This window comes from Limulus polyphemus, unplaced genomic scaffold (genome assembly GCF_000517525.1).
Source record: "Limulus polyphemus unplaced genomic scaffold, Limulus_polyphemus-2.1.2 Scaffold3770, whole genome shotgun sequence".
In the NCBI taxonomy this organism is placed as follows: Eukaryota; Metazoa; Arthropoda; class Merostomata; order Xiphosura; family Limulidae; genus Limulus; species Limulus polyphemus.
The window spans coordinates 60,783-81,198 of NW_013669380.1; the positions used below are offsets into that span (position 1 = coordinate 60,783).

A 20,416-nucleotide genomic window follows, 5' to 3' on the forward strand; every position below is an offset into this window, starting at 1 on the left:
ATGTTATTTTCTTACATAACATTGTACAATGAACCATGTGTCTTTATTTCCATAGTGGCCAAGCGAGTGTTTCATGTTATTTTCTACATAACATTGTACAATGAACTATGTGTCTTTATTTCCATAGTGGCCAAGTGAGTGTTTCATGTTATTTTCTACATAACATTGTACAATGAACCATGTGTCTTTATTTCCACAGAAACACTCGCTTGGCCACACATGGTTCATTGTACAATGTTATGTAGAAAATAACATCCAGGAACAAAGTCTGTTATAAAGGATCAAATTGTAACAGTGTAACCACATATCATATAACTTCCACTGGGAATAAAATTTGCCATAAAAGATCAAATTGTAACAGTGTAACTACTTATATAACTACCACTGGGAACAAATTCTGCCAAAAAGGATCAAATTGTAAGAGTATAACCACATAGTGCGCTGTTATTATCAACAACGTCCTAAGTCTCTTTATAATCATATTCATGGTCCATGAATCACGGATAACAGAAATATAGTCAAACAGTTTCTTGAAGAATAATCCTCCGTCATTTGTCCTATAAAGTAGTTGAACTTGTCGTTAATAGAATCATCTTTGTTTTTCATGTGAACACAAACCACACGGCTGATGGTGTATTTTACAAGAACCAATCTACCATACACTTGATGAATTCTTGACCGAAATGTTCACCACTCAGTGTTTTTTAGTGATTTTAACATGTTATTTATACGTTTAGCCTTTGTCTCGCTATGGCTGCAAATATATTTTTTTAAGTTTTTGTTTACTGTTTATACTTGTTTTCCCAATGACTCAGTTGTAAGCTTCAAGGCTGGTAAATCTTAAATTCAGGGCTCGACCCCTCCGATGAACGCAGCCCAGATAGGCCATTGTATAGTTTTGCTTTAATACAAACAATTGTCATACATTTATCATATATTTCTTCAATAGGGTTTTAATGATTAAGGACTATTTAAATATAAAAATGCAACTTTTTGAGCACTGTGTAACTCGTATACAAATATTTAAAGCTTTGTATGTAGAAATTATGCATCAATATATCCTGTAAACTCCAAGCGTGTAATCCTAGACACCCTGTCAACACGAGGTGTTCCTGTCATGCGGCTGTGAAACCACGTGTATAAGTCTAATTAAATTTTTGCTATTTGATTTTTTCGCATCACATGCTTGAATCCCTATTTTGATAAATACATTGCTTCAACTTTTGTTATAGTTATGATTCAGGGTAGACTGCCTGAAGCCCATTATTTCAGACTTTGAAATGATATAATGTTTAAGAATATTGTGTTTTTACGAAGTTAAATTACTGTTATATATATATATTATATCACTGAGCCCGAGTTATATCTATGTATGTTCATCATTATCACTTAACAAATTTTAGATTAGTAACATTATACGTTTTACATTGGGTCATTCGGTTGGTACCTTTCATTACACACAGGAAAAAACAAAACAAGAAATGGCATTATTGTTTAAAAGAGGAATTCTGAGTCAGCTTTTATTAAGAGGAAGACAGTTAACGACTAAGCTCTCTACCAAGGGGATGCCAGAAGCTTGTCTAACTTGTGCCAATGAAAGTCGTTATTCTGGAAGCTGGGGCTACAGGCGGATCCACACTTCCAAATTTTTATCGACTACGATAGAACTAACTTACAAACGCCTACCGGAGTTGAAACGTGGACCTTACGCCGAAGTTACACAGAAGGACATTGAGTATTTCGAGACCATCCTTGGAAAAGGTGGGGTTATTACGGACAAAGATGAACTTGAAGGATATAACATTGACTGGTATAAAACGTGCAAAGGTAACAGCTATTTGGGATACCTAATACGTCTTTGTCTTTTGCTATTTATTTGTTTTTGTATAGCTAGTTATTTTACTTATTAGTTTTGCTCTTTTATTTACTAGATGGCGCCACATAGCTTTCTTACTCGTACGTTCTAATTGAAAATTTCGCGATGACAAAAAAACATTTAGAGATAAATTACATGATTTTGTTAATGAAGCAAGTATATGTAAAAGAGAAAAGATACTGTAACACTTTTAATACATATTCTTTTATTGCATGTTAAAATATTGTGGAGTTATAAATAGTGTTAGTAAATGTTATACAGATCTTGGTCATTTCTAATTCTGTATTATTTGAGTTCGTCAATTGATCTCGTGGTGACTAAAAGGTTTAATATTTCATTTCAACCTTTCTTTTGTACACATTTCACCACTTATTAATGTCGGAACTTATAATAATGTATAATTACACAACAAAGTAGTTGATTGTGTTATTTTTTTATAACATTTACCTTGTTTCAGTTAACTAATTATTTAAAGTAATAATTTAGTTACTCTTACATGTGCAATTTTATGACTGCAAGATGCATTTATATATATATTTTTGGCTCTGTAGGCTGTAGCTCAGTCCTACTAAGGCCAAGAACGACAGAAGAAGTTTCCAAACTTCTTTCTTACTGCAACGAGCAGAGTCTCGCCGTATGTCCGCAAGGTGGCAACACTGGGCTAGTAGGGGGCAGCGTTCCCGTATTTGACGAGATTATCATGTCGACCTCTTTAATGAACGAAGTTTTTGACTTGGATCAAATGTCTGGTTTGTTGTTGTTTATCATTCAAACTTTAGAGTTAATCAAAATAAAGAAAAATATTTATATTTCATTATAGTTGTTGTGATTGTTGTTGAACTGTCTTTTCCTAATCGACTTTTATCATTTTAAATTCAAAACAAAATTATATAAATTTTTATTGTTGGTCGAGAAAAATTAACGTTTTACTGGTGCATTTTGATAGAATTTATAAACAATGTTTTGAAAGAAATGTCGTTCTATTTTCTTAGAGGGCCTGGTGGTTAGGGCACTCCGCTCGCAGATTGCGAGCTGCGGGATCAAAACCCAGACCTGAACAAGCTCACAATTTCAGTCGTGAGGATTTTATAATGCGAAGGCCAGTTCAACTATATGTTGATAACAGAGTAGCCCAAGAGTTGGCGGTGGATGCTGTCGGTTGATTACCTTCTCTCTGTGTGAGAACGGCAGATAACTTTAATATATTTGTCATGAACAAACAACAACAAATTCATGGTATTTCACATTGTTGCCATTTGTTAAAGTCTTGGTGATAGGAAGTGCTATAATAATTATTCTGAAGTGTTAACTCGACAGATTATTTTTTTCTTATAAAGGTGTACTGGGATGCCAGGCAGGATGCGTTTTAGAAGTTCTAGAAAAGTATGTAGGAGAACGGAATTATATGCTACCGGTTGATTTAGGAGCGAAAGGCAGCTGCCAAATTGGAGGAATTGTGTCAACAAATGCAGGTGGCCTTCGTCTGGTGCGGTATGGCTCTCTTCATGGCAACGTTATAGGTGTGGAGGCTGTAAGTAAGACTTCAGAATGTGAAATATCAGATAAAATTTGATGAAACAATGAACTACTTAATGTAGGGTTAGGAATATTGGGTAAAAACGAAGCTCACAGGGAGCTAACAGGCTACTTAGTGGAACTTTTAAAACCTGTAAAAACGTTTATTACCGTTCACAGTCTTTACTTTTGCTCAAAATAAGACGAAACATCTATAAATATTGCCGAAAATGTTTCGTTCTGTAATTATGATATTCAATAAATATCAAATGTAGATCTTGGAAATATAACGATTTTGAAGCTCAGAAGTTACGTGGTAAAATTTGTCATCACACACAAAGTAATGGAAATTTTACAGGTGTGAATAGAATATTAGGCAAATATAAATTATTTAGACATATTTAACTATATTTTGGTTTGTGAAACTACAATTTGCTGAAAATGTTTAGAAGAAAAACGGATTCTTTATTTTTGCAGTCGTCCACTGGTAGGCCTGGAAACAGCTTATATTCTGGTAAGTTAGAGAACCAATTTACAGAGTAGCGGAAGGGTTTGAAGTTAAAGACGTCGGATTCTGTTCTTATCGCGATGTTGCCTTGAAAGCTCCATAAACTCGACTTTCTTAGCCTTGATTACAGATCGTCGGTTCAGTAGGCTTGTGTTTCATATCGTTTCTTTTCTGTTGTTGGTTTTATAGGTTCTACCCAACGGGAACATTGTTGACTGTATGTCACATGTTAGGAAGGACAACACAGGTTACGACTTGAAGCAATTTTTCATTGGCTCCGAAGGAACTCTTGGCGTGGTGACCAAAGTCGCACTACTCTGTCATCCGACTCCTTCGGCTATAACAGTGGCGTTTATTGGTATGCTACTTGACTTGAGCTTTAGTGAGGAATATAATAATTTAATCGTTTTTGTTGGACTCCGTTTTATACTGAAGAAAAAGTAGCTAAAGTTATTGATAAATTTGGGAATGCTGAGGGGAAATTTAATTTCTTTATTCGCTTTACTAATTTCAAAAGTAGCTGTAGAACCAGTTATATGAACATCTTTGTTTGATCTGTTTCTAAAACTATGGTGTGCCTTTTAAAAAAATTCATACTCGAAATACCTTATGTAGCTACGAACTGATGTACTCGTTCAACGCATGGGGAATACATAGGACTAAAGGGGCGGGGGGATCAGATCCGAGAGCGGACACCCTATGTCACTTCCTGGGGGAGGGGGAGAGTTAATGGCACATATAAGATTTAGTGACAATCAGCCTACCTTCGCCTGCTATAATGCGGACAGACAGATTATCAAAATAATTGCTTAATTTAAACTTTTAATTCATACTGTATATAGACCTTCAGTTAATTTCCTGGTTTTGAAAAATAGCTGAGTTAACATTTGAAGAAATATCTCAGAACCGTCACGGGACTGGTTTACTTGGTTTCGTTTTTTTTTTCTGTTTTGATTTTGCCAAAATAAAATATAGTTAAAAAGAAACAAAAATACAGGGGCCGGAAAATACGTTCGAGGGCCAGATCCAGCCCGCGGACCACCACTTAGCAATTTATCAAATAGATTGTGGCAGTACAGTAGTAAAAGATGTCATATATGTATTTGTGGGTTCTAAAGGGTTTCCATGTTAACGGATCGATATTCTTAACTCCACGCCATTTGAACAATAAGGCTTCACCCACTTATTAATTTACATAATGCCCAGATGGCGCTTCGAAAATAAGAATGTGAGGTTTGTTTGTTTTAAGTTAAGCACACAATGGGCTATCTGTGCTCTGCCCACCACGGGTATCGAAACCCAGTTTCTAGCGTTGTAAGTAAGGATGTGAGAACTAAATAACCAAGAGTATATATAAACCAATTCTAATCATTGCAAGATTGTTTTTATATTAACTTTACAAACACCATATTACAAAGATAGTTTAAATTAGGTGAAGAAATATCATTATTGTTAATTTTTAATTCTTAGTTAATAAGGAGCTTCATCAGAAGTTAGGCCTAGCGTGCCGCATTGTGAATCTGCGGGTCTGTCATTCGCGTCCCTTTACTAATATTTTGGTGTCAGTGGGTATGATTTCATCTCTAGATCCTATAACACATATGAAGAAATTATGAGTCACTTTCATTGTCAAGGATGCAAATATCTCAGAAATTTTTTTTTTCTTGCTGCAACTGGCCGATTCTTGACATCTCTTCAAACAAACAAATATTGCAATTTATAGCTGTGTGAGTTTTGCACATTTATTTGTTATTACTAAATTTCTGATTTTAAGATCTTAAATTAACATATCTGTTACATGTGGCTTGCACTGAATTGGAATAATTTTTTTATTTCCTAACCTAGGATTTGTGAGTTGTGTTTTTGTTTTTAAATGTCGTTCTTGTTGCACGCAGCTTGCCCTACATTCGAAGCAGTCTTAAAAACTTTCCGATCTTGTCGAGAAAAGCTTTCTGAAGTTCTATCAGCGTTCGAAATGATGGATGGCGCCACAATGGAAGCCATTGAACAGAACGTCAGTCTTCGAAATCCAATTGGTCTTAGCCCTTTCTATGTTCTGATTGAAACCGTGGGTGAGTAGTGTATCTTTCGTTGTTTTGTTCATAATAAAAATAAACAGGACAAATTACATTTAGTGGTTTATTTGAACAAATACGTGATTTATTTCGTATCTTCAATACTTCTTGGATTTCAGGGAATATTACCCACAAGTCGTTGAGAAAAGACGTTAAGCTAATGTCGTTGAACTGTTGTTCCTACTCCAGGGTTATAACTGTATGAATGTATGATATTGTTAAGTTTAGGTTAAAAGAAAAACCAGAGGCCTAGTTAGAGAATTTTTCGTTGTTCTTCCGACATTAGTAACTTAGATTAAAGTTCTAGAACTTTCTTAGGATCCGAGCAAGAACACGACGAAGAAAAATTAGCTTCTTTCTTGGAGACCGCGATGGAAAACAACATAGTTACCGACGGAACAATGTCTTCTGATCCCGGGCACGTACGGGTAAGTGTAGATCTTTTTTAGTATTTTCAAGTTCCCTTTTAGATATATATATATGTGTGTGTGTGTGGTATCACACCTTAAGGTATGAAATCACTTTATCCAATACTTACACCAACAAAAGGTGTAATTTCACACCTTACTTTAACTTTAAGGAGTGAAATTCACATCTTTCCTTTATTTTGGGACGAGAAATTTTGAAAAGTATGCATGAGGATGAAATTAAGAAAAAATACTCGTAATCAATCTCAAATCTTTATTAATGTTGTACTATATACACATAACACTCGCTAAATTATTAGAAACAAGGAATGATCTCATTAGGAAAAAAAAGTAATATTTTTTAGGCTTAACTGCATCTCATATGTAGGTGTATTCAGTTTTTAAAATAGAGATATGTCAATGCACAAAACATTTAGTGGAAATAGTAAATTTATTTTTAAGTACAAATAATAGTATTTTATCAATTAATAGAAAGACCAAAGCAAAGAAATAATAAGTGAACTTATGTAGAAAATAACATGAAACACTTACTTGGCCACAATGGAAATAACGATTGGCAGTTAGATGATATGTAGTTACACTGTTACAATTTGATCCTTTATAACAGAGTTTGTTCCTAGTGGCAGTTAGATGATATGTAGTTACACTGTTACAATTTGATCCTTTATAACAGAGTTTGTTCCTAGTGGCAGTCAGATGATATGTAGTTACACTGTTACAATTTGCAAATATGTATCTTTACACCTTGAGGGAGACATAGACCCAAAGGGATTCAAATATGTATCTTTAAACCTCAAGAGAGACATAGACTCAAAGGGATACAAAGATGTATCTTTAAACCTCGAGAGAGACATAGACCCAAAGGGATGCAAAGATGTATCTTTAAACCTCAAGAGAGACATAGACCCAAAGGGATGCAAATATGTATCTTTAAACCTCAAGAGAGACATAGACTCAAAGGGATGCAAAGATGTATCTTTACACCTCGAGAGAGACATAGACCCAAAGGGATGCAAAAATGTATCTTTACACCTTGAGGGAGACATAGACCCAAAGGGATGCAAAAATGTATCTTTACACCTTGAGGGAGACATAGACCCAAAGGGATTCAAATATGTATCTTTACGCTTTGAGGGAGGCAAAGACCCTCCAGAGTTTCTGACTGAGATTAAGAGTTCTTTTACATTATATAATCAACTTCAAGAAAAATGTACAGCATTGGCAGCCATTCAATATATTTATAAGCCTGACATTCAAGATATTTACCTAAATATATGTGTAGTACATCTCACTGCGCGTGTAACTGTTGCATCTGGTAAGAGGTTATTTTCAAAGTTAAAAATAATGAAACATTGTCTGCGCTCTTCTATGTCACAAGAATGCCTTATTGGCTTAGCAATGATTTCAGTTGAACATAAAAGTGGGTGAGATTAAGATTATAGTGAGTTCAAAGAAGGCACAAAAAGTCACATTACACTAGGTTACTACAGAATTATCAGTCTTTCTATCAACATATAATTCATTCATCAATACACTGGCTATCAGCTTATGTCTTGTGAGGGATTTCTGTTGTAGATAATTCAATATAGAAGATTCATTAAATCTAGAATATAGCTCAATGTTATACGAATATTTATTATCGAAATAGGTGTAGGAGCAATGGATTGACTGTTGACTCCAGCTTATTTTGGTGAGGAAATCTGCCATTATATATATATATTCATAATATGTCTCTCAATAAAACAGATTTGTTATGTGTTGTGTTAGTGCAATATATTATGTAATATTCTCCATTCCAGTCTTAATAAAATACCAATTACACTGAATTGTGGATATTATATTAAGATACCTTAATTGCAGTTTTATGGATAGGGCAAAATGAAATTAAAATCGAGATGTTCGACTTGCTTATAGGTCATCAAAACTATGTCTCTAAGGGGCCCCAAGAACCCTAAGGCCACCACTGACGGTGTGCATTCGAAATGTTCGACTTGCTTATTGGTTATCAAAACTATGTCTCTAAGGGGCCCCAAGAATCCTAAGGCCACCACTGACGGTGTGCATTCGAAAGGTTCGAATCTGTGTGTGCCGTTGCTATGTCAACCAATTGTCGTTGTCTAAATTACATTTCATTTGGAATCTATGTTTAGGCTAGCTTAGTCATGAAATCACCGTAGTATTTAAAGATGCTGCATGACTGGCATAACTTGATGGCACCGACTCTTAATTTATGGATCGCGGGTTCGAATTCCACCACCGAACATGCTCACCTTTTCATCCATGGGGGCATTAAATGTGACGGTTACCCCAACTATTCGTTGTTAAAGAGTAGCCTAACAATTGGCGGTGGGTGGTGTTGACTAGCTGCCTTTCCCTAGTCCCTCCTCTAAATGAGGGAAGGCTAGCACAGGTAGCCTTGAAATTCAACAAACAAACAAATAAACGCGATACTGCATGGCCGAGAAAAATTAGTAAACATATTCTGAAATAAAACTATTTTTCTTTGACATAGGTGTAAGCTTTAGACAGCAGTATTTCAAGGAGGACTTGAACATTTAGAGAAAACTACCGGAGGCCCTCATAAGCAGATTTAGACGGTGGCGTCCCCATTTCGTGGCTTGGTGATTAAATTAGACAAGTGTCGTTGGAGAAGCAGTGTATAATTTACCACGCTCGCCCACTCTCCGGTAGACGGCGCAATACTTGTTGATAAATAACATTTTTATTACAAAATGTTCAAAATATTGTGATTCCATTGTTAAAATGCTAACGGCCCCTGAACCGTAATCTTTTCCCCTGACCCTTCTTGGATATTCATCTATATTCAGTGTTGCTAGAAGTAGAAGGCTGATAGAATTCAGCATAGTTGAAGTCTTCCTCTACCGGGCGTATAAAAAACCATGAAAAACTGGTTTAGATATCATGATAAGTATTTATTTTGCTTTTCAAAGTTTAAAGTTTATATTCAAATAATACTTTCCAAAATTGTTGAAATTCTAAACCTTTTATTCTATGAAGGTAACTCATATTTTAACCGACTAGAAGCTCCTAATGAATATTTTACATTTATTGCTAATTTTGGTGCTTTTGACTGTAATAATAACGTACTGGTCTACAGTTGTAAAGGTTAGGTCACTGGAGGTTTATTTTTATTTTTGGTACGGTTGTCTTAATGATAATGAAGTTTAAATCTTGACGTTTTTAAGAGTCAAAATTGGTACAGTGAACTGGGTTTTGGCTATTTGTTTTAATTATTCTATTGTTTTAAAAATGATATATATATATATATATAGTCGTTTCATTTTTAGTCTAGTGGTTATGACACTCGACTCGCAATCTGCGGGTTCGAATCCCCATCACAGAACATGCTCACCGTTTCATCCATTGGCGTATTATAATGTAGTGGTCAATCCCACTATTTGTTGGTAAAGCTGTAGCCCAAGAGTTGGCAGTGGGTAGTGTTGATTAGTTGTTTTCCCTCTAGTTTATCACTGCTAAATTAGGAACGACTAGCGCAGATAGCACTCAAGTAGCTTTGTGCGAAATTCCAAACAAACATTCTTAGCGTTGTGTCTTTATTGCACACAGAAAAAACAAAACAAAAAGCACCGGCGTACAGACATACTAGTCTGTCCGTCCAAATGGTTTTCTAAACAAGGAGCAATCACGTTTTGAATGAGCATTGAACACTTAGTTCGGTGAAATCGAAGGTTTACGAGGCAACTTCTTTTACCATGCTTCTTGATGACATCACCGATGTGATCAATGCCACTAACAGAGCAGTGACAACACAACGCAACCGCGAGTTCTATTTCACATTTTTAAGTCCCTTATTAGCTTTTGATGTTGTCTTTGAAAAATTAATAGTACTGCACGATGAAAGAATGGTACTTCTAATTTTATGTTCTTTTGTCTTAATGTGTGTCTTTAAGGTGGCCTTTCTGGGACGCCATTTTTCTTACATACTTTACAATATGCCTGCTCATTGCCATCAGTACTCATACTCAGCCAAGGGTACTCTCTTTTCCACTCGCGATGATACTTTCTTGCAGCCTCGTAATCTTTCCACTTCGGCATTTTCAATTTTTTCTTAGTATATTTAACGTAATAATGTGAGCTGGAGAAGGCCTATACGCTGTCGAGTTGCACATCAAACTTAACTTTACACAGCGCTAGTTGATATGTTTGGTCACTCACAAGCAACGTTGCTCTGGCAACGGTATACTGTACGCATGCGCGACCGTGATATGGAGTGCGAAAAGAGATGACAGAGTATGTGACTGATGATGTCAAAAGTATAGCTTAGTTGTACACACACAAAAAAAAACAACTAATAAGGGCCGTATAATGTATTGTCATGTAAGGTCCAATATAATGTATTTTCATGTATTTAGTCTCAGAAATTCAAGGTTAAGACCAGATTAATACCAAATTTTTGCTTCAGTGCGAAATTTGCCCAATTTTGGTCTTGAAAAGTACCAAATGGCAACCCTGCATACGACCTTTGTCAAGTAAGTCCAAAAGCTTGATTATATACACAACTGACCTTGAAGATAGTCGTTGTGCTTCACGTGACCAAGCCAGCCATACCAGCACGTGAAGCGTTTAGTTGTATTTTGTGATAACAAATATTTTCCAATTCTTTAAGGTAAGGATTTTTATGTTGTTGTAGGCCAAAATGATAATACTTAATTTATTAAAAAACAAACAAAGGGGATATTGTTTACTCATGTACCGTTATTTCGCACGAGATTGAGAAGTTACGATACAATCATAAAAATATAATGACGACGTATCAGTTCGTCTGGTTCCGTAATCGCCAGTGGCTGCGTCAGGCTACGGGAATATAGAAATTAGAAAAGCTACTTGCCGCTAGTAACTACGTTAGGCTATGGAAATATCACAGAAGTTAGAAGAGTTTAAGAGACATTGAATTGTGGAACTAGATCTTAAGCCTTTTATTTTTTAAAACGTTCATGTTAATTAATAGACTATTCATTTGCAGATGGCTCAAGCTTTGTGTTTAACGCTCAAATTTTGCAGTGACGCGTGGGGCTTTATTTTCACAGGGCGTTAGCCGAAACATCAAACAAAATAGTTAACGTTATGATTACCTGTTTGTCTAACTGTGATGAAGCCTTACTTTAAACGGAGAAAAAAGCACCGATGGATTAAAGAATGCAATTATTTATTGCTAAACATTTTTTAGGCTTAAAAATAATTCATTTAAAGAAATAAAGAGGTGCAAATCTGGTCATAGTTTAAAGACTAAAAGACATGTTACACCCTAGGCCTCGGTCTTTTGAGAGTTTCAGTGTAATTTCTAATTCTGGAAATTGATTTTTATAATGAATCAGTAATGCGAGAACCTGTTTTTATGATACCTTCTTTCAGTCCTGTAGTAAAACCAATAGAAGAAAATAGAGATATAACTTCTGGTAGTGGAAGGGTAGGGTGGGGGTGAGATCTGAAAGGAAACATATCTTTCAGCCAGCAGTCAATAAACTGATATTATATAACTTTAAGGGAACAAACTCTGTTATAAAGGATCAAATTATACCAGTGTAACCACATATATAACTGTAAACTAGGAAAAAACTCTGTTATAAAGGATCAAATTATACCAGTGTAACCACATATATAACTGGGAACAAACTCTGTTTTAAGGGATCAAATTATACCAGTGTAACCACATATATAACCGGGAACAAACTCTGTTATAAAGGATCAAATTATACTAATGTAACCACATATATAACTGGGAACAAACTCTGTTATAAAGGATCAAATTAACCTAATGTAACCACATATATAACTGGGAACAAACTCTGTTATAAAGGATCAAATTATACCAGTGTAACCACATATATAACTGGGAACAAACTCTGTTATAAAGGATCAAATTATACTAATGTAACCACATATATAACTGGGAATAAACTCTGTTATAAAGGATCAAATTATACCAGTGTAACCACATATATAACTGTAAACTGGGAACAAACTTTGTTATAAAGGATCAAATTATACTAGTGTAACCACATATATAACTGGGAACAAACTCTGTTATAAAAGATCAAATTATACCAGTGTAACCACATATATAACTGTAAACTGGGAACAAACTGTTATCAAGGATCAAATTAAACTAGTGTAACCACATATATAACTGTAAACTTGGAACAAACTCTGTTATAAAGGATCAAATTATAACAGTGTTACCATGTATATAACTGTAAACTGGGAACAAACTCTGTTATAAAGAATAAAATTGTAACAGTGTAACTATATATCATATGACTGACACTAGGAACAAACTCTGTTATAAAGGATATCCCTTTGGGTCTATGTCTCCCTCAAGGTGTAAATATACATTTTTACATCCCTTTGGGTCTAAAGGGATGTAAAGATGTATATTTACACCTCGAGAGAGACATAGACCCAAAGGGATACAAAGATGTATCTTTAAACCTCGAGAGAGACATAGACCCAAAGGGATGCAAAGATGAATCTTTAAACCTCGAGAGAGACATCTGTCAGTGACTCTAGTGAACCTGTGATTGAAGAACATTTTATAGAGAACATAGCTGTCAGTGACTCTAGTGGAGCTGGACTGACAGTCTCTTCTTGAAAAGCTTAAAGATTTGAAATTACCATTTGGTAACTTTAGGGGTCAAGGGTATAATAATGATGCCAACATGAAGGGCAAAAAAGCTGGTATCCAAGGAAAGTTGCCCCCAGTGGCACAGCAGTATCTCTGCGGACTTACAGCGCTATAAACCGGGTTTCCATACCGTGGTGGGCAGAGCACAGATAGCCCTTTGTGTAGCTTTGTGCTTAACTACAAACAAACAAACGTATTTAATTCTTTAATGTTGTGATGGATGAAACAATTGTTCACCTAGATGAAAGATTTGAGTAAATTGTGCAATCTAAGGACAAGTATGGGTTCATATTTGATTTCAATTCTTTGGTAAAAATGAATGATGATGACCTTGAAAATGGATTAAAAAATGTATCTTTACACCTTGAGGGAGACATAGACCCAAAGGGATGCAAAGATGTATCTTTAAACCTCGAGAGAGACATAGACCCAATAACATTTTATAAGGAACATAGCTGTCAGTGACTCTAGTGGACCTGTGATTGAAGAACATTTTATAGAGAACATATCTCTCAGTGACTCTAGTGAACCTGTGACTGAAGAACATTTTATAAAGAACATAGCTGTCAGTGACTCTAGTGAACCTGTGACTGAAGAACATTTTATAGAGAACATATCTCTCAGTGACTCTAGTGAACCTGTGACTGAAGAACATTTTATAGAGAACATATCTGTCAGTGACTCTAGTGAACCTGTGACCGAAGAACATTTTATAGAGAACATATCTGTCAGTGACTCTAGTGAACCTGTGACTGAAGAAGATTTTATAAAGAACATATCTGTCAGTGATCTAGTGAACATTTTATAAAGAACATAGCTGTCAGTGACTAGTGAATCTGTGACTGAAGAACATTTTATAAAGAAGATATCTGTCAATGACTCTAGTGAACCTGTGACTGAAGAACATTTTATAGAGAACATAGCTGTCAATGACTCTAGTGAATCTGTGACATATCTGTCAGTGATCTAGTGAACATTTTATAAAGAACATAGCTGTCAGTGACTCTAGTGAATCTGTGACTGAAGAACATTTTATAAAGAACATATCTGTCAATGACTCTAGTGAACCTGTGACTGAAGAACATTTTATAGAGAACATAGCTGTCAGTGACTCTAGTGAACCTGTGATTGAAGAACATTTTATAGAGAACATAGCTGTCAGTGACTCTAGTGAATCTGTGACATATCTGTCAGTGATCTAGTGAACATTTTATAAAGAACATAGTTCGTTCCTGTAGAAAACTGTATTTTACTGTCATCTAATACACAGTGTACACCTGATACGTTCCTGTAGAAAACTGTATTTTACTGTCATCTAATACACAGTGTACACCTGATCCGTTCCTTTAGAAAACTGCATTTTACTGTCATCTAGTACACAGTGTACACCTGATCCGTTCCTGTAGAAAACTGTATGTTACTGTCATTTAATACACAGTATACACATGCTATTGGTCGTTTTCTATCCCAGACCACTAGATAGCAAAAGTTATTCATCAGATGTCGTTTTTAGGAAACAGAGACATGGGTAACGTATTCAGGCTGGATGTAAAATAGTTTTCAAACACGGGTCTTTCCACCGCGGTTAAGGATATATATTGTTATTTTTCTGTATAAATGTAATGTTTAGGGTCTATTATAACACGCTGCTACAAGTTTTTTTAAGATTTAATCTGAAGGCAAATAAATTGTGAAAACCATCGATTTTACCGAGTTTAAAATATGCATTATTTTTGTCGGGTGACGTCATGGGAGTCAAACACATAATGCTGCTGTCACAACAGCCACTGACTTTACGTGTGAAGTGAGGAACGTAGTAATCATGTTGATAATGCAGCGGTAGGATGGTGTATTGTGTGGTTCATGGGTACACTAACAAAAGCAAACGAGTTCTAGGATTAGTTTTTATTTCCTGACAGATCCTTTAAGAAAGATTAGAACATTAAACATTATTCCTTAGAATTGTCACTATTGGGGAGAGTAAACCTGTGACTGAAGAACATTTTATAAAGAACATAACTGTCAGTGACTCTAGTAAACCTGTGACTGAAGAACATTTTATAAAGAACATAACTGTCAGTGACTCTAGTGAACCTGTGATTGAAAAACATTTTATAGAGAACATAGCTGTCAGTGACTCTAGTGAACCTGTGATTGAAAAACATTTTATAGAGAACATAGCTGTCAGTGACTCTAGTAAACCTGTGACTGAAGAACATTTTATAAAGAACATATCTGTCAGTGACTCTAGTAAACCTGTGACTGACATAACTGTCAGTGACTCTAGTGAACCTGTGATTGAAAAACATTTTATAGAGAACATAGCTGTCAGTGACTCTAGTGAACCTGTGATTGTCAGGTGTACACTGTGTATTAGATGACAGTAAAATACAGTTTTCTACAGGAACGGATCGGGTGTACACTGTGTACTAGATGACAGTAAAATACAGTTTTCTACAGGAACGAATCAGGTGTACACTGTGTATTAAATGACAGTAAAATACAGTTTTCTACAGGAACGGATCAGGTGTACACTGTGTATTAGATTAAGGTATATTACCTTTATTAAGTTATGTATGCATATGTAATATCACTGTTACAAAATAAGGTTTATTACCTTTATTAAGGTATGTATGCATATGTAATATCACTGTTACAAAATAAGATATATTACTTTTATTAAGGCATGTATGCATATGTAATATCACTGTTACAAAATAAGGTATATTACCTTTATTAAGGTATGTATGCATATGTTTTTCAATACACACTCAGTTGGAAGGAGAAAAAATTTTAAAAATTTGTATATGAAACTTAGGTTTTGCACCATAGTCCAAATTTTGAGTCACAGTAGTTGCTATGTAAGTGAAAACTGTTATTTCCATCCCTGCTATATATATATGATGATGTTATTTGCCTTGTTTCTTGATGATTGAGACTTGCATTCCAAGATGTCTTTGAACTCTACTGAGTTGGAGAAGATAGCTTGTCATATTTGGCTTCCTACCTGCCGTGTGGCTCCCATTTCCTATGGTTATCGGGTAACTTGGTAGAACTAACACTAACATTTGTAACCATGGTACGTGGACCCCAGTACATACCTTGAGCTCGTTGAATAGTTTTTGCCATTCACCCAATATTGAATGCCAGATTAAACCTGTCTTTTCCAAGCAGATTATTGAGGAAAATAGTATCAGTTTTATTTGTACCCCTTTGTAGAATTGACATACTGTTAGTAGATTTAAATAATTAGATATTTGTCATTCTTCTGAAAAAAAAAAGTGAAAAATCTTTTAATTAATGTTCAGATTGATGATTTTTTTTCATAATATTATTAATAATTTCAAAATGTATATATTAAGAGCAAATACTTTTGACAGAAAGCCTGAATGTCAAAATTAGATATGTTGTAATAGCTCTAGTTTCCAAATTTGTAATTTTAGTGTGGCACATAGGTTCATTAACATACAGTAAAGTTGGAGCCTTTTCTGCAGCCGTAAACAGATTTATATTAGTTGAGTTTGTTCACGTTGTAAGCCTTTTCTGCAGCCGTAAACAGATTTATATTAGTTGAGTTTGGTCACGTTGTAAGCCTTTTCTGCAACCGTAAACAGATTTATATTAGTTGAGTTTGGTCATGTTGTAAGGTACTAAATTAACGATTGTGTTATTTATTTTTGAAAAAAAATGTAACCATAAGAAACTTTTTTTTATGGAAATTCAACAGTGAAAGCAGTGTTTTATTCCAGTTCTTTCTGGTTTGTAGTATAGGTTTATTGATCAAATGAATATTATTTAAGGATTGTCAGGTGTGTTTGGGAATTAATTATTTGGGAACATTCATCTTGATCTAAGCTAGGATGATGACCACACCCAACATTATTTTTTTTATCAGTGCTAGATGAATTTTCTTTGCAGCTTTTAAAAATGTATGTAATTTGTCTCATACAGAGGAATTGGGAGCTTTCAACACCGAGTGGCAGCACCGTGCTCAACCTTATACCCATCGATCACGTCATGCACATCTCACGTACAGAGATCATCCTCGATTCGGCCAAAGAAGTTCACGTATCCCTGGTGCTTCAGAGCAACTGGCCATCACTGCTGGACCAAGGTAGGGTCACATTAGAAGAATGTTAAATTGAATCTCAGGCCTATTTGTTACTGGCTATAGTATATAAAGCTGCATGGTTTGAAATGCATCTTCTACTACTTAAGGCTCTAACTTTACCCAGTGAAGTAATTCGGAATAAACTTGTAACTTCGATTAAATATTAAGTAGATTAATATTAGAATGTCAATGACTGTTTTGTAACAGCCTTCATGATTATTGAAACAGCACCATATAGTCTAAAGTGAGCTATAATTTAGTATTTTTCTAATCTCATTACACATTTTGTAACCTTTCTGTGTATGAGTCCGTAGTCTTTCAGGCTGATGCTAATTTCATAAATGGTCTCTCAGAGTTCTCTACATGGTCTTCAAGAAGACAGTCATTATAGCATTGATTGAGAAGTGTAGAAACAGCTTATGTTTTAGTTATTCTAAAAGAGATTATTTCTACACTTCTAACAGCTGTGCATGATACTGTATAATTTCCTTTGATTCTATTGGAAGTCAGTAAGGAGTTTATTACCTGGAATTTAAAATACTAAAAAACCGTCATTTGTAACACCCAGCATTCAAAATACAACGGGCTCTGTATCGTGACCTTAAAGCTTTAAGTGGGTGTTAAGAAATGTGTTGTATACTTTGATATTAAAATTGTATCTTTACTAATAACTACAGTGGGCATGTTTTAGACTATTAAATTGTGTGTAGATTGCAGCAACTATGCTATATGTTTTTACAGTGGTGGTGAATATGAGCAACCTCATTCTTCACATAAACGTAGCAGCGAAGGCTTGTCCGTGAAAGGAAAAGGAAAAGATATTGAAGCTAAACAGAAAAAGAAGCAAAAAAGTGGACATTCTGGCCGGAGCGGTTACGAGAAAATGAAACATCGACCCAGGCACGAAACTAACATGTGATCTGTCAATTTCTTTTTTTTTCCATGAGCTGCAAAACCCGTAGATTTTTCTTACTTCTACCACCAGATGGTAGCCTTAGACATAAAATTTCACCTTGATCAAAATAAAAAAAAAAATGTAAATAAAACATCCTTTTATTTTCTTTAGAAAGTTTGTCATTAGAAATAAAAAAAATCTGTAATGGACCATTTTTTTTACTTTTACAAAACAAAAATATGACAGCTGCCTTCATACAGTGTGAAGTCAAATGTTGGCCTTTTTTTCTGTCTTCTGTTGATTTAAGAAAATAAAACACTAGCTGTTGGAAGTTCAGTTCAAAGGTATGGGAATACCTGAGGCTTACCAGTGCTTTACATATTTATTTCCTAAAAAACAGAAAGAATATATAAACTGGTTTGAATGAGAAATGGTCAGACCCAGAGGAAATAAAAAGATGAAGTTTATACACTATTATCATTGGTAGAAATGTTGCTTGACATTATCTAGTAACTAATTAACATATATTGATGTTGTATGTACTTGTGTTTCATTAAAGTTGCAGCACTTAATTCCTAGCCCCTGTGGTAATTACAACTGAGCATACACCCCTCATTCTTTGGGCAGGATTATTACCTTCTCTTGCTGTTTTAATCTTAATATACTTAGCTAGCTTTGAAGTTTATGTTTTCAAATCCTGAGAGACAATTAAATCAAATTGTAAAAGGATTTGTGTATACTAAGTGTGGGATTGTTTTAATAAAGGAACTTGCTAGAGAAATTTGGTGTGGCATCAATTTTTTGTCTGTACGTCATTCTAAATGATGTTGGTTTTTTTTTATCAAACATGGTTTTAATCTCCAAAGTCTTTGTCTCCAAACATTTTTAAAGTTGTATTTGGTTTTTTCACGTTGTTAAAGTAATAATATTTTAACATGAATGGGATGAAGGGTTTGCCTTTAAATATTGAAGACAAAGCACAATCTTATTTCATAGCTGATTATATTAAATGTACATGTTAGAAAGAAAAACCAGTCTTAAATTTATATTTTAAAGATTGTTTACTAAAGTTATCACAGATTTTACTGACTCGTACTTCATTAGATGTTTAGTTAAGTGTAATTTCTTGTACAAAAAAGGAAACTTTAGTTTTAGCCGAATCGTCATCTGTTTTCTTTATAAAAATATTTTAGTCATAAACATTTTTAAATTCCTTTCAAAAAATTTCCTAAAGTTAGTAGGAGACTACCTACTAATCAGTAACGTTAAATGTAGACAATAACGAATGTATTAGTTGAAAATTGTGGAAATGGGCGGTATTCCTAGTGATCAGGTCTAGTCTGATAAAACTGTAGATATATTTCAATAACCTGTTTAATCAATCTGCTATTGTTCACTCGAACAGCGGAAGACCTCTTTCAAGTAAGCACTAAAATTATAGATACTGTAATGCTACAAGAGTTAAGATTTAACTATACTGAATTTGTCTTCCACTTTACGATGCTCGTTTTCACCCCAGATATAATCGGTTCACTTTCTCACCCCACCCCATTATCAAAGTATCCCCGAATTACCTGCGAGTAATATGACCGACTCGACAGATTGTAATGTATGATGTAACTGCAAGCCTCTGCCTTAAAGCACCTCAGTTAGAAGATGTAATGTATGATGTAACTGCAAGCCTCTGCCTTAAAGCACCTCAGTTAGAAGATGTAATGTATGATGTAACTGCAAGCCTCTGCCTTAAAGCACCTCAGTTAGAAGATGTAATGTATGATGTAACTGCAAGCCTCTGCCTTAAAGCACCTCAGTTAGAGGATAACTTCATTAATAAAAATCACCACTTTTAATAACATATTCTGAGAATTACAAGATAAAACTTAATATGTTTAGAAACAAGCTTGAAAAGATTTAAAGTTTGATATCATTAACAGGTTAACTTAAGACTAATACTAAAAGAAAAATGTAATACAGTTTTACTTCAGTCTATCTGGTCATTCAACGTTTGTTGCTACATTTTCTTCACCGTAAGCATGTTATTGATCTGCACCATAACTGTAATGAATTCAGGAACTTTTCTTTTATTAACACTTCAAATATCTAAGATTTGGTTAAAGTTGTCCAGCTAAACATAAGAGTGAGAGTTTATGTAGTGGATCAAAAAGAGATATCCGTTCCTTTAGAAAACTGTATTTTACTGTCTTTTTGTAAGAGTGATATTACATATGCATACATGCCTTAATAAAGATAATATATCTTATTTTGTAACAGTGATATTACATATGCATACATGCCTTAATAAAGATAATATTTTGTAACAGTGATATTACATATGCATACATGC

The 20,416-nt window shown here is 34.6% G+C and overlaps 2 protein-coding genes across 3 annotated transcripts in view; both read left to right on the forward strand.

Moving 5' to 3' along the window:
- Positions 1–18,853, forward strand: part of LOC106470012 (myeloid leukemia factor 1-like) — a 45,275-nt gene extending 26,422 nt beyond the window's left edge. For both annotated transcript variants that reach the window (XM_022398562.1, XM_013930532.2), the window contains exons 5-6: positions 17,018–17,180; positions 17,919–18,853. In XM_022398562.1, the coding sequence (XP_022254270.1) occupies positions 17,018–17,180; positions 17,919–18,096 (341 nt within the window). In that variant the 3' untranslated portion in view covers positions 18,097–18,853. The remainder of the gene's footprint in view (positions 1–17,017; positions 17,181–17,918) is intronic.
- Positions 1–20,416, forward strand: part of LOC106470011 (D-2-hydroxyglutarate dehydrogenase, mitochondrial-like) — a 37,937-nt gene that overhangs the window by 2,937 nt on the left and 14,584 nt on the right. The window contains exons 2-7 of the mRNA XM_013930531.2: positions 1,450–1,827; positions 2,428–2,625; positions 3,214–3,407; positions 4,089–4,257; positions 5,795–5,971; positions 6,293–6,402. Coding sequence (XP_013785985.1) covers positions 1,482–1,827; positions 2,428–2,625; positions 3,214–3,407; positions 4,089–4,257; positions 5,795–5,971; positions 6,293–6,402 — 1,194 coding nt within the window. The 5' untranslated portion in view covers positions 1,450–1,481. The remainder of the gene's footprint in view (positions 1–1,449; positions 1,828–2,427; positions 2,626–3,213; positions 3,408–4,088; positions 4,258–5,794; positions 5,972–6,292; positions 6,403–20,416) is intronic.